We start from the raw sequence: 14,384 nt of genomic DNA on the forward strand, positions 1-14,384 counted from the left end.
GGGCAAGGACTTCATGACTAAAACACCAAAAGCAATGGCAACAAAAGCCAAAATTGACAAATGGGATTTGATTAAACTCAAGAGCTTCTGCACAGCAAAAGAACCTACCATCAGAGTGAATAGGCAACCTACAGAATGGGAGAAAATTTTTACAATCTACCCATCTGACAAAGGGCTAATATCCAGAATCCACAAAGAACTCAAACAAATTTACAAGAAAATATCAAACAACCCCATCAAAAAGTGGGCAAAGGATATGAATGGACACTTCTCAAAAGAAGACATTTATACAGCCAACAGACACATGAAAAAATGCTCATCATCACTGGCCATCAGAGAAATGCAAATCAAAACCACAATGAGATACCATCTCACACCAGTTAGAATGGCGATCATTAAAAGGTCAGAAAACAACAGGTGCTGGAGAGGATGTGGAGAAATAGGAATACTTTTACACTGTCGGTGGGACTGTAAACTAGTTCAACCATTGTGGAAGACAGTGTGGTGATTCCTCAAGGATCCAGAACTAGAAATACCATTTGACCCAGCCATCCCATTACTGGGTATATACCCAAAGGATTATAAATCACGCTGCTATAAAGACACATGCACACGTATGTTTACTGCGGCACTATTCACAATAGCAAAGACTTGGAACCAACCCAAATGTCCACCAATGATAGACTGGATTAAGAAAATGTGGCACATATACACCATGGAATACTATGCAGCCATAAAAAAGGATGAGTTCACGTCCTTTGTAGGGACATGGATGAAGCTGGAAACCATCATTCTGAGCAAACTATCGCAAGGACAGAAAACCAAACACCACACGTTCTCACTCATAGGTGGGAATTGAACAATGAGAACACTTGGGCACAGGGTGGGGAACATCACACACAGGGGCCTGCCATGGGTTGGGGGGAGAGGGGAGGGATAGCATTAGGAGATACACCTAATGTAAATGACGAGTTAATGGGCACAGCGCACCAACATGGCACATGTATACATACGTAACAAACCTGCACACTGTGCACATGTACCCCAGAACTTAAAGTATAATAATAAAAAAAAAGAATTTATTAAATTAATAAGAAAAACACTAAAACCTCAATGAAAATAAATGGGTAAAAGGCACAACTAGACAATTCACTAAAAAAGACATACAAGTGGATAATATGCATAAGAAAACTGTCCACCTTGATGAATAATCTAAAAAATTATACGACAAAACAACATACCTTTTGCTCATGAAATCAGCAAAGAGAATCACAGTTTGAGTACAATATTATAGAAACGTTCACATAGAGGCTGAGTGGCAATGTCAATTGGTAAAACATTTTTGGAAAAGAATATGTTAATATTCAAGGAGAATACTAAAGAAGTTCATGCACTTTAGCCAAAATTTATTAATTTTTATGTTTTTTAGACAGGATCTCACTCTGTCACCCAAGCTGGAGTACAGTGGCATGATTACAGCCCACTGCAGCCTCTAACTCTTAGGGTCCAACAATCCTCCTGTCTCAACCTCCTGAGTAGCTGAGACTACAGGTTCATGTCACCATGCCTAGCTAATTTTTTTTTTTTTTAAGATTCAAGGGGTGCATGTGCAGATTTGCTACACAGGTACATTGCGTGATGCTGGTTTGGGCCTTTATTGATCCTGTCACCCAGACAGTGAACACAGTACCTAATAGGTAGTTTTTCAATCCTTACTTACCCCTCTCCCTAACTCTCCCCTTGGGGAATCCCCAGTGTCTACTATTCCATCTTTATGTCCATGTGTACCCAATGTTCAGCTGCCATTTATAAGTAAAAACATGCAGTATTTGGTTTTCTCTTTCTGTGTTAATTCACTTAGGATAATGACCTTCAGCTACATCCATGCTGCTGCTAAGGACATAATTGTGCTCTTTTTTATGGCTGCGTAGTATTCCATGGTATATATATACACCAGATTTTCTTTATCCAATCCACTGTTGATGGGCACCTAGGTTGATTCCATGTCTTTGCTATTATGAATAGTGCTGTGATAAAATACACGTGAGTGTAGGTATATTTTTGGTAGAAGAATTTATTTTCCTTGAGTATATACCCAGTAATGGGATTGCTGGGTCAAATGGTAATTCTATTTTTCATTCTTTTAGAAGTCTCCAAACTGCTTTCCATAGGGGCTAAGCTAATTCACAATCCTACCAACAGTGTATAAACGTTTCCTTTTCTCCAAAACTTCGCCAACATGTTATTTTTTGCCTTTTTTTTAGACGGATTTTCACTCTTGTTGCCCAGGCTGGAGTACAACGGTGCAAACTCAGCTCACTCCAACCTCCAGCTCACTCCAACCTCCGCCTCCCAGGTTCAAGCCATTCTCCTGCCTCAGCATCCCAAGTAGCTGGGATTACAGGAATGTGCCATTATGCCTGGCTAATTTTTTTGTATTTTTAGTAGACATGGGGTTTCACCATGCTGGTCAGGCTGATCTTGAACTCCTGACCTCAGGTAATCCTCCCACCTTGGCCTCCCAAAGTGCTGGGATTACAGGCATGAGCCTCCACACCGGCCATTTTTTGACTTTTTAATAACAGCCATTCTGACTGGTATGAGGTGGTATCTCATTGTGGTTTTGATTTGCATTTCTCTGATGATTAATGATGCTAAGCATTTTTTCATATGTTGGCCACTTGCATGTCTTGTTTTGAGAAGTGTCTATTCGTGGACTTTGCCCACTTTTAAAGGAATTATTTAGTTTTTTTCTTGTTGATTTATTTAGGTTCCTTATAGATTGTGGATATTAGTCCTCTGTTGGATGCATAGTTTGCAAATATTTTCTCCCATTTTGTAGGCTGTCTGTTTACTCTGTTAATAGTTTCTTTTGCTGTTCAGAAAGTCTTTAGTTTAATAAGGTCCCAATTGTCAATTTTTGTATTTGTTGCATTTGCTTTTGAGGACTTACCATAAATTCTTTGTCTAAGCCAGTGTCCAGAAAAGTATTTCCTAGGTTTTCTTCTTGGATTTTTAGAGTTTGAGATCTTACATTTAAGTCTTTAATCCATCCTGAGTTAATTTTTGTATATGGTGAGACAAAGGGGTCCAGTTTAATTTTTCTGCATATGGTTAGCCAGTTTTCTTTTTTATTTTTTTTTGTAGACAGTGTCTTGCTATGTTGCCCAGACTGGTCTTGAACTCCTGGCCTCCTACAATCCTCTTGCCTCAGCCTCCCAAAGCGCTGGTATTATAGTAATGAGACACCACGCCTAGCCTAAACCAAATTTCTTATGTAGGAATCAATCCCAAAGAAATAGTTGGAAATCTGGCAGACTTTAACACAAAAATGTCTAGTAACATTGTTTTCATACCCCCAAAATAGAACATAAATGTCTGTTAATAAGGTGGCTAAATATCTTACAATATGTCTATTTGACAAAAAAAATCTATGCAGTTATTAAAACTATTTCAAAGAATGATGTTGGTTGGACATTTCCTAAAAATGTATATAAAGAGCAAAGAAGATACTCACCCTTGGAATAATGTAGGGTAGGTAAATTTCAAGACAGACAGCACATACTGAAAAACAAACACCAAATTACTGGACATTTCAAATGATAGAAAATTGACAAACCATATAATCAAAGACATTTCTATTAAAAAACATAACCACATAACCTAAGTAAATTCAAGTTTTAAAAAGGCCATTATTCCCACCAAAATCACAAACTGGGCAAACAAATGACATCCCAAGTCATACTAAAGAAATTGAGCCGGCTGGGCACGGTGGTTCATGCCTGTAATCCCAGCACTTTGGGAGGCTGAGGCAGGCAGATCACAAGGTGAGGAGTTCGAGACCAGCCTGGCCAATATGGTGAAACCCCGTCTCTATTAAAAATACAAACATTAGCTGGGCGTGGTGGTGCGCACATGTAGTCCCAGTTACTCAGGAGGCTGAGGCAGAAGAATCGCTTGAACCTAGGAGGCAGAGGTTGCAGTGAGCAGAAATCACGCCACTGCACTCCAGCCTGGGCAACAAAGTGAGAGTCTATCTCAAAAAAAAAAAAAAAAAAAAGTAAAGAAAAAGAAAAGAAAAAAGAGATTGAGCTGCTTTTTCCCAGGGCTACCAGAAGCCTGGCTGCCTTTTAGTTGGTGAAATGGAGCTGGCATCATGAGCAAACATGGAAGCACAGCAGCTGGGTCTGATGTTATAGATGCTGGAACACTCAGCACCTTCCCAGATGTCAGAAATGTCACATTGTAACTGTAGCAGCCCCAGAGTAATTCAGACAAGTCCCTGGACACAGTCTGTTTTCTCAGGGTATCCACTTCATCTATGGTCCAGTTTACCTAAAAATCCAATCCTTTCTTTGTTTCTCTTCAAGTAAAATCACCTCCTAGTCTTTCTTTCCTTTGTTGTCCTTCAATTTTTAGGGTTTTGTATGTCTTTTGTATTAAATGATTTTTTTTTCAAACTAATTCTGCATTTTAGGATTTTGTATGTTGTTTGCATTAAATGATTTTTTCAAACCAATTCTGCATAGGAGTCATAGTTTTTGCTGTGTTTTAGCATGTTACGGACTTTTTTTAAACCAACTCAGTTAAGGTCAATTTCTATTTCTCTTATGTATATTTATGTATATTAATTGAATTTACAGCACTTTATGAGTGAAGGAATTGTGTTTTATCCTTCTGGGTATCTTTTCCATTTTTTTCCTATTATTGACCAAGTAGAATTTACTTTTTTAAGTCTAAAACCATTAAACGGCTTTAGGCAAGGACTCTGCTGATCCTTCACACGCTCTAAAAAAATGGAGTGGACTGGTGCTGGGCAAGTTTATATATCTACTTTTTTGCCAGGGATTAGTCCACACAGAATTCCCCTTGTCTGAGCTCCTAAATGCCACAATTATGGCTAACTGCTTATGCGTTGTTCTACACTTCCTCTTCTTCCTCTATTTACTACATAATTCAATATGCTCTTCCCTACTTTTCTGATATTTTTATTCTTATATGGAGAAAAGGAAAGGATTAACTGAGCATCTGAGTCACAGCCTGAAATGCCCTTAACAAGCTTCATTATGACAATATTTAGTTTACTGTGTGCTTAGCTTTGGCCTACATACTGGAGGAAATCAAAGATCCTGAAGCTCTTGCCTCACCTTGCTAAAGAACAGAGAAAAAAGAAACGTAAGTCCTCACATCACTGAGAAGTGTTGCTCAGACAAAATGCTATTCTATTGAACAGCAAAGCCCTAGCAATGAGGTTCTTGAGGAAAGAGAAGGAGCCCCATGTGCGGTGGCTCACGCCTGTAATCCCAGCACTTTGGGAAGCCGAGGCGGGAGGATCACGAGGTCAGGAGTTCGAGACCAGCCTGACCAACATAGTGAAACCCCGTCTCTACTAAAAATACAAAAATTAGCCGCGCGTGGTGGTATGTGCCTGTAACCCCAGCTACTCAGGAAGCTGAGGCAGGAGAATCACTTGAACCCGGGAGGTGGAGGTTGCAGTGAGCCGAGATTGAGCCACTGCACTCCAGCCTAGGTGACAGAGTGAGACTCCATCTCCAAAAAAAAAAAAAAAGAAAGAAAGAGAAGGAGCAATTTGGGAGCCATTGACGCCTGTAATTCCAGCACTTTGGGAGGCCAAGGCGGGAGCCCAGGAGTTGAAGACTAGCCTGGGCGACATGGTGAGACCCTATCTTGATAAAAAATACAAAAATTAGCCGGACATGGTTGTGCAAGCCTGTAGTCCCAGCTACTTGGGAGGCTGAGGTCAGAGGATCACTTAAGCATGGGAGGCAGAGGTTGCAGTGGGCCAAGATCATACCACTGCACTCCAGCCTTGGCAACAGAGCAAGACTCTGTCTCCAAAAAAAAAAAAAAAAATTGGAGCCATTGAAAAGCATGCAAGCAAATTTCTTATGCTTATTATCCACTTGTAACTCTTTTTTTTTTTTTTTTGAGATGGAGTCTTGCTCTGTCACCCAGGCTGGAATGTAACGATGCAATCTTGGCTCACTGCAACCTTTGCCTCCCAGTTCAAGTGGTGTTCCTGCCTCAGCCTCCCAAGTAGCAATGACTACAGGCACGCACCACCATGCCCAGCTAATTTTTGGCTACTCTCGAACTCCTGACCTCAGATGATCCACCTGTCTTGGCCTCTCAAAGTGCTGGGATTACAGGCATGAGCCACTGTGCCTGGCCTTGTATCTCTTTTTTCAGTGAATTGTCTACTTCTGCCGTTTACCCATTTATTTTCACTGAGGTTTTAGTATTTATTAATTTAATAAATTCTTTGTATTTTACAGATGCCAACCACTTGTCCAGAACAGAAATGAACTTTGCCTCTGAGCTGAAGGCTCAATTGCGATGAGGGGAAGAAGGACAGCTGGCTGCCTAGGGCCTGATTACAGCTGGAACCTCCCAAAGGACGGAGGAACAAGTCATCAGCCAGGGCCAGCCCAGGCCACCAAGCCAGAGCTCAAGGGTGTGGTGCTTTCTCCTCCCTCCCTACCTAGGGCAGCTTCCTTTGACAGCACACTTGCTGCTCCAAACTTCTAACAAATATCGACCATTCTTTCAAACAATAGAAGGGGGTCAGAATGAGCTATATAAGATCTTTTTCAAAAGAATTTTCTTTCTACGAATAAATAGGGGAACTGCTGAAGGAGAAAATTACACTAAAAAAATGGAAATAAACTGAAATGGAGGCTTCAAAAAACTAGAAGAGAGCATCCTCTACTTTAGACAAAAAAAAACTTCACTAATTCAAAAGAAAATTAATGTGGCAGAGAAATTACATGCTCTCTGCCACATTAGAGTACAATATGCTCATAATAGAATATGCTCATAGTAGGATATGCTCATAGTAGAATGAATATGCTCATGGGGTGTCCACTGCAGATTTCTTCCCAGTTGGCCTCTACTTAGTCCAAGCCGACCCACCCAGCCTTGGTTACCAGAAGGGAGCATCACCATCCTGCTTGAGAAGATGAAACAATGGCCATAAAAGGTTCAAGCTTATAAGAGATATAAAGTTCCTCACCAGAGTCCCATAATGTACAACCTACCTGGCTCTCCCATCTCCTCTCCCCCACTCTCGAGCTCACCTCCTCCTCTCTCTATAGACAATCTCCTTGGTCTCCCCTTCTTTCCTGCCTTCTGCTGTTCTTGACCTACTCTTTCCACTAGCTCTGACACTTCCCAACATCCCCAAGCCAAAGCATTCCAAACCATTGTATTTACATTCTCGGGACCTTTGGTCAGCTATGATTTCGATTATTCAGATTATATATTCCTGGGACCAAACAATTTGGTTTAATTTCATCTAATACCTACATGCATTATGCACATGGAAGGTATTTTGTCCTTTTATTAAATTTGTTGGCTGGGCACGGTGGCTTATACCTATAATCCCAGCATTTGGGAGGCCAAGGCAAGGTGGGCAGATCGCTTGAGCCCAGGAGTTAAAAACTAGCCTGAGTAACATGGCAAAACTTCGTCTCCATAAAAAAAAAAAATACAAAAATTAGCCAGGCATGGTGGCGCACGCCTGTAGTCCCAGCTACTGAGGAGGCTGAGGTGTGTGGATCGCTTGAGCCTAGGAGGCAGAGGTTACAGTAAGCCATGATTGCACCACTGCACTCCAGCCTGGGTGACAGAAGAAGACCCTGTCTCAAAAAACAAACAAACAAAAATGTATAAAAGGCCGTGGGGCTCCAAAAAACTTTGAAAAAGTGCCACAAATGAAAATGTACATCCAGGCCAGGAGTGGTGGCTCATGACTGTAATCCCAGCACTTTGGGAGGCTGAGGTGGGCGGATCACCTGAGGTCAGGAGTTCAAGACCAGCCTGGCCAACATGACGAAACTCCATCTCTACTAAAAATATAAATATTAGCCCAGCATGGTGGTGCACACCTGTAGTCCCAGCTACTCGGGAGGCTGAGGCACTAGAATCGCTTGAACCTGGGAGGCGGAGGTTGTGGTGAGCCGAGATCACACCACTGCACTCCAGCCTGGGTGACAGAGTGAGCCTGTGTCTCAGAAAAAAAAAAAAAAAAAGAAAAGAAAGGAAAAGAAAGAAAGAAAATGTACATCCAAAGAGGGGCATTAATTTCTATGAACTAAATGCTATTTGTCTGCTTTTTTTTTGCTTAGATAAAATGTTTTTTATCTAACCAATGCCATGGCTCATGGGCTTTCATGACAGATGTGTTAATCTATCCCTTCTAGTGATTATGTGGAAATAAAAGAAAGGTTATTCTGTTTTAAAGTAAAATTTTATCATTATATCCATCAGGTTCGCTAGACAAATTAGAAGAGTTAAATGGAAAAAGCCAGAGATTTCACAAATTCACAAATTTCTGAATAGGTGCTACAAAAAACAAACAAACAAACAAACAAGCAAACAAAAAAACTGCCTTTAGTTTAGCTACTTGTCCCATGAGAAGAAAACAAATCTGTTAAAAGTTACTAATTACTGTCACAGTATAAACAAAAGATTGTCCTTTTCTTCCAGAGTAACGACCGCTTATCTTATAGTTTGCCACAATGGCAAGCACTAGGCAACCTACCTTACAAACATCATTTCTTTTGTTGTTGTTCAGACGAAGTCTGGCTCTATTGCCCAGGCTGCAGTGCAGTGGCGTGATCTCCGCTCACTGCAACCTCCGCCTCCCTGGCTCAAGAGATTCTCATGCCTCAGCCTCCTGAGTAGCTGGGATTACAGGTGCCCACCACTATGCCTGGCTAATTTTTGTGTTTTTAGTAGAGATGGGGTTTCACCATATTTACCAGGCTGGTCTCAAACTCCTGATTTCAAGCGATCCGCTCACCTCAGCCTCCCAAAGTGCTCGGATTACAGGCCTGAGCCACTGTGCCTGGCCAACACCATTTCCATTAACTCTCACAACAACACTTTCTCTCTTTTTTTTTTTTTTTGAAACTGAGTCTTGCTCTGTTGCCCAGGCTGGAGTGCGATCTCGGCTCACTACAACCTCCGCCTCTCAGGTTCAAGTGATTCTCCTACCTCAGCCACCTGAGTAGCTGGAATTACAGGCGCCTGCCACCACGCCTGGCTAATTTTTGTATTTTTAGTAGAGACGGGGTTTCGCCATGCTGGCCAGGCTGGTTTCGAACTCCTGGCCTCAAATAATCCACCCGCCTCGGCCTCCCAAAGTGCTGGGATTACAGGCATGAGCCACCGCGCCCAGCCACAACAACAATTTCAAGAGGACTCTTTGTCCCATCTTAAAGTTAAGAAACTTAGGTTTAGAAAGAGTAAGGTTCCAAACGCCGAGTAAGTGGAGCCAGGAAGTAAAACCCATCACTGCCTCCCAGGAAGGCTGCATTTATGGACCTTCAAAGGCTTATCGCCATAACTAAAAATCAACTGGAGGCCGGGCGCAGTGGCTCACACCTGTAATCTCAGCATTTTGGAAGGCTGAGGCATGCGGATCACCTGAGGTCAGGAGTTCGAGACCAGCCTGGACAACATGGTGAAACCCCGTCTCTACTAAAAATACAAAAATTAGCCCAGCGTGGTGGCGCACACCTGTAGCCCCAGCTACTCGGGAGGCTGAGGCAGGAGAATCGCTTGAACCCAGGAGGCAGAGGTTGCAGTGAGCCGAGATCACGTCACTGCACTCCAGCCTGGGTGACAGAGCGAGACTCTATCTCAAAAAAATAAAAATAAAAATAAAAATAAAAATCAACTGGAGAAGGAAAGGGGGTTGGGGAGCATCCTCTGAATATATAAAGGCAGCCATTCATTGTAGGAGGGGAGGTAGAAGGAAATGCTGTTTGTCGATGGTTCTTTTCCAGAGAGGAAGAGAGGAGAAAGGAAGAGCGGGGAGCAGGTGGGGAGCCCGCAGTAAGACCCCACAGTGGGGCCAGGTGGTCTTGCACCCTGTATTCCCACTTTGGCTGGGGCCAGCCCAGAGTCCAGGGCAGCAGGTAATGCCCCAGCCATGCCCACTCGGTCCTATTGGATCCAACCTTTCCCTGCGTGGTACCAAACCTAAAGCCAGCTTCCCTCTCCTTGCAAAACAAAACCCCAAACCTGGCACCACTGCTTCTCTGCCTCCTCACCAGAAGGTTTTCATGATGTCATGACATTAGTTTAAACCTAAATGTACGTTTTATTTTAAAAAATAATTCCATGAAAAACTCCTGAAGTGCTTACAATGGAGACGTACAAAAAAATTGATTCGGGAATCAGCAGTGTGAGGGGGAGACGGCTTAATCTCTTCTATTTAAAGGCTTCTGGAACTTCACGGGGGCTCTGGGACAGGGGCGTGTTTAGAAAAAAGGCAGGATGTGTCAGATTTCTTCTGACTCTTCCTCCCCGGGGGAGCAGGAGCCAATTGCTTGCTTTCTCTTAAAACTAGTCCACACAGCCCCAAACCAAGTTCCCGGCAAATGGCCAGCCCAAAAATCCTGTTTCCCTGGAGATGTACCGTGCTTTACAGTGCAGGAAACGGGGACAGTACAGGCTGGCAAATCCTATTTCTGAAAGAGCATCCCACACACGGAGGAGGTTCGCTCTCCATCTCCATCGCCACCAGGAAGAACGAGGTAAAAAGCGGGAGGAGGCTCCGTTTGTCACGGGAAGATTCTCCGACTCAAACCTCCCACGTGCACTCGCTGCCTCCCGCCCCCGCCCCCTCACCTTGTTCGTGAGGTAAGAAGCCAGGTAGCAGGTACAAAAGGTGAGGCCGACCAGAGACCTCCTCACGCACATCTGTCAACTCGTCCCCTTCCCGGGGATCCGCGGTGCCTGCCCGAATCCCCCGGCCGCCGCCCGACCCCCGCAGCAGCAGCAGTGGCAGCGGCAGCGGCAGCAGCAGCAGCCCAGAGACGGCCACGTGGCTCCGAGCTCCGCCAATCAGCGCGGGGACCGCCCCTGGCGTCTGCCTTCTTAAAGGGGCCGCGCCCTCGAAGGACGGTCATCCTTCTTTTAAAGAGTAGAAAGTGGCAAAAGAGGAAAAAAGCATACCGCAGTTCACAATACCCCATCAGTGTTTAAAGAAAAATGTTCATCGCTATCTCTAAACTATGAGACCAAAATATTACCCGTGCTTCACTGAATTTTCCCAATTTTCTCCACTGAGTCTGTAGCGCTTTGGCAAATGACACAAAAAAGGTAACAGCAACAAATGTTCACTTAAAAGAGGGAAGGTGAAGGAAGAAGGAACTGGAATTGAGTATAGGTTTTTTGAGTTTTGTTTGTATTTAAAGTCATTCCATTCTCTTGACATTTCTATAAAATAAGAACCCTTTCCCAAGCACAGCCCCTATTCCTATTCCTATTCCTATTCCTATTCCTATTCCTATTCCTATTCCTATTCCTAGTCTCTAGGGTGGAAAACTGGACTCATGAGGCTTCCGGCAAATGTTAGTAAACATGCAAGAAAACCTATTGATGGACTTGGACAATAGCAAGAAGTGCCAGTGTTCTCTGCCTGTAGAAACACACAGATTTTCAGAAACACCCACACACGGGGAAACCATCACTCTTAAGCCACAGCAAAAGTCCTCCTGGCTCTTGGTGCTGGAGCAGTGGATGGAAAACGATACACCAACCCTTATGTAATTTTTCTGTTTTTCAGAAGCATGCCTTGTTTCTCTCTGCTCCCTCCAGCATTGAGGGAGGGCTGACCTCGGCTTGTCCCCTTGAAGCCACTCCCCAGCCACCACTGTCTCATTGCAGTCCTTTGCCTCTGCTCACTTTTCCACAGGTCTCTTCCTGGGCCTGCTGGTTGGTCTGCAGAGGGGACCAACATAGAGATGGAGGTAGGCTGGTCACCCCTTCCCTCCCTTTTCTCCCACAGTCTCCTTCAAACCACTTGTACAGATGGGTATATCTTTCTCTACCAAGACTGGATGATATGGTTTGGCTGTGTCCCCAAATCTCATCTTGAATGGTAGCTTTCATAATTCCCACATGTTATGGGAAGGACCCGGTGGCAGATAATTGAATCATGGGGGCAGTTTCCCCCATATTCGTCTCGTGGTAGTGAATAAGTCTCCCCAGAGCTGATGGTTTTATAAGGGGAAACCCCTTTCGCTTGGCTCTCATTTTTTTCTCTCTTGCCTGCCACCATGTAAGACGTGCCTTTTGCCTTCCACCATGATTATGAAGCCTCCCCAGCCCCGTGGAACTGTGAGTCCATTAAACCTCTTTTTCTTTATAAATTACCAAGTCTCGGGTAAGTCTTTATCAGCAGCGTGAAAACAGACTAGTACACTGGGTTATTAAAAAGCAAAAATACAGAACAGGAAGAGAGGAGATGAAGCTTCAAATGCACTAAATTTTCCTCTCCATAGAAATAAAATCATGTAAGAAGTTAACACTTCACAAGGAGGCCTCTTCACAAGCCTACACTCGCTTCTCACCTATCACTCTTGCCCCAGAGTTTGTGTCTCCCTCTCCAAAACACCAATCTTTAACGACAATTTAAAAAGATCATTGTGGCCGGGCCCGGTGGCTCATGCCTGTAATCCCAGCACTTTGGGAGGCCGAGGCAAGCAGATCACGAGGTCAGGAGATCGAGACCAACGTGGCTAACATGGTGAAACCCCGTGTCTACTTAAAAAAATACCAAAAAAATTAGCCGGCCGTGGTGGCGAGCGCCTGTAGTCCCAGGTACTCGGGATGCTGAGGCAGGCGAATGGCGTGAACTTGAGAGGCGGAGCTTGCAGTGAGCCAAGATCGTGCCACTGCACTCCAGCCTGGGAGACAAAGTGAGACTCCGTCTCAAAAAAAAAAAAAAAAAAATCATTGTAACAAGACTAATAGAGATTTATAAAAGAAAAATTAGCAAACCAATACCACACTCTTAACCACCCACATAACCAATACTAACAGGTTGGTGTATCCTTCTACACCTTCCTCCGTATTCATAGATCAACATATACCCATTTGTAATTCGTTGCCTCACGAAAATGGATCTAGCTATTCACATTGCTAAACAACTTACTTTTACAACTACAGGTCAACACATAGAGATTTAATTTTTTAAAAAAGCTGCAGGCGTTCCGTAGTATGGATATACCGTAATGTATTCAACCATTCTGCTGTTGACATAATTATGTTATTTCTAGTCTTTTGCTACAACAAACAAGGCTATAATAAACATCTTTGTACATATGTCTTTACCTCCTGCTGGTTTAATTTCTGTAGAATAGATTCCCAACAGGAGGATTGCAGAATCACAGCGTGTGTGTATTTTCTTAAATCATTACTTTCCACTTCCCTTTACTTTCTGCCTGTGGGAATCCTACTTACGTCTAGCTCTTCTCAAGCCCTTCAGGCATAACTTATTCTCCTCTCTTTTCCAGTACTACTTTTTAATACGTATTACAATAATTAGCATCTTACATTTTTTCCATATTGTGGTTCATGAAGAAAATGATAGTATTTGTTCAGAGCCCCAGGCTAAATTGCTGACACTGCTTAGAGTCTGAAATGCTTCCAGGCCTCCCTGAAGTTGAGGAGGAACTCCTGTAACTCTTGCCCAGCCACACCAGTTAAGAAGCTGTATTAGGCTGAGTGTGGTGGCTCACACCTACAATCCCGGCACTTTGGGAGGCTGGGGCAAGTGGATCACCTGAGGTCAGGAGTTCAAGACCAGTCTGGCCAACATGGTGAAACCCCATCTCTACTAAAAATACAAAAAATTAGCTGGGCATGGTGGGGTGCGCCTGCAATCTCAGCTACTTGGGAGGCTGAGGCAGGAGAATCACTTGAACCTGGGAGCCGGAGGTTGCAGTGAGCCAAGATCACACCACTGCACTCCAGGCTGGGTGACACAGCAATACTCTTTCTTCCAAAAAAATTAAAATAATAAAAAGAAGCTGTATTAGAGTCAGGGTGATGCATACCCTCTCTCCTCAGCCACATGGCAGCTCTTGGAGCACATAGGCGCCCCTATGCTTGGCTCAGTGCCTTACACAAACTAGATACACTGATAAAGGCATGATGAAGGAATCTATCAACTGAATGAATGCATCAATGAAGTGATGTAGGAATGGGATTTTAAAATGTCAAATAGCATGGAACACATATAATACCAAAAAGGCCTGGAATCCATAACACAAAAGACACCTACAGTCACCAGCTTGCCACATGGACATCAAACAACCTCACAGGAGACTGCCTTTAAAGGGATATTGCTGTTAAGAGGATAACAACTATAGCAAATGAGTAACTTAAATTGCATTGCCAGAAACACTTTTGTTGGTAAACTTCTTTGCTAGTTGTTATTGCTTTGTTTCACTACTGTCCAGGCTTTGTACAGTGTTGCCTAAAAAGTAATGAGTATGCCAATTCAGTTCCTAATTAAAGGTATTCATACTATATTGAGTTTAATCACACTTCTGTTATATATTATT

General features: G+C 43.3%; 1 protein-coding gene across 11 annotated transcripts in view; it reads right to left on the reverse strand.

The window, feature by feature from the left end:
* Positions 1-10,870, reverse strand: part of TMEM241 (transmembrane protein 241) — a 143,673-nt gene extending 132,803 nt beyond the window's left edge. For 5 of the 11 annotated variants that reach the window (XM_055368343.2, XM_055368338.2, XM_063699120.1 and 2 more), the window contains exons 1-2: positions 10,660-10,853; positions 3,518-3,564 (exon numbers count right to left, since the gene is read on the reverse strand). In XM_055368343.2, coding sequence (XP_055224318.1) covers positions 3,518-3,564; positions 10,660-10,731 — 119 coding nt within the window. In that variant the 5' untranslated portion in view covers positions 10,732-10,853. Of the gene's footprint in view, positions 1-3,517; positions 3,565-10,659 lie in introns of all 11 variants that reach the window. The other 6 variants (XM_063699121.1, XM_055368340.2, XM_055368341.2 and 3 more) reach the window with 3 other exon arrangements.
* Positions 10,871-14,384: the final 3,514 nt, after the last annotated feature.

The sequence above is a fragment of the Gorilla gorilla genome, chromosome 17, assembly GCF_029281585.2.
Source record: "Gorilla gorilla gorilla isolate KB3781 chromosome 17, NHGRI_mGorGor1-v2.1_pri, whole genome shotgun sequence".
Lineage (NCBI taxonomy): Eukaryota > Metazoa > Chordata > Mammalia > Primates > Hominidae > Gorilla > Gorilla gorilla.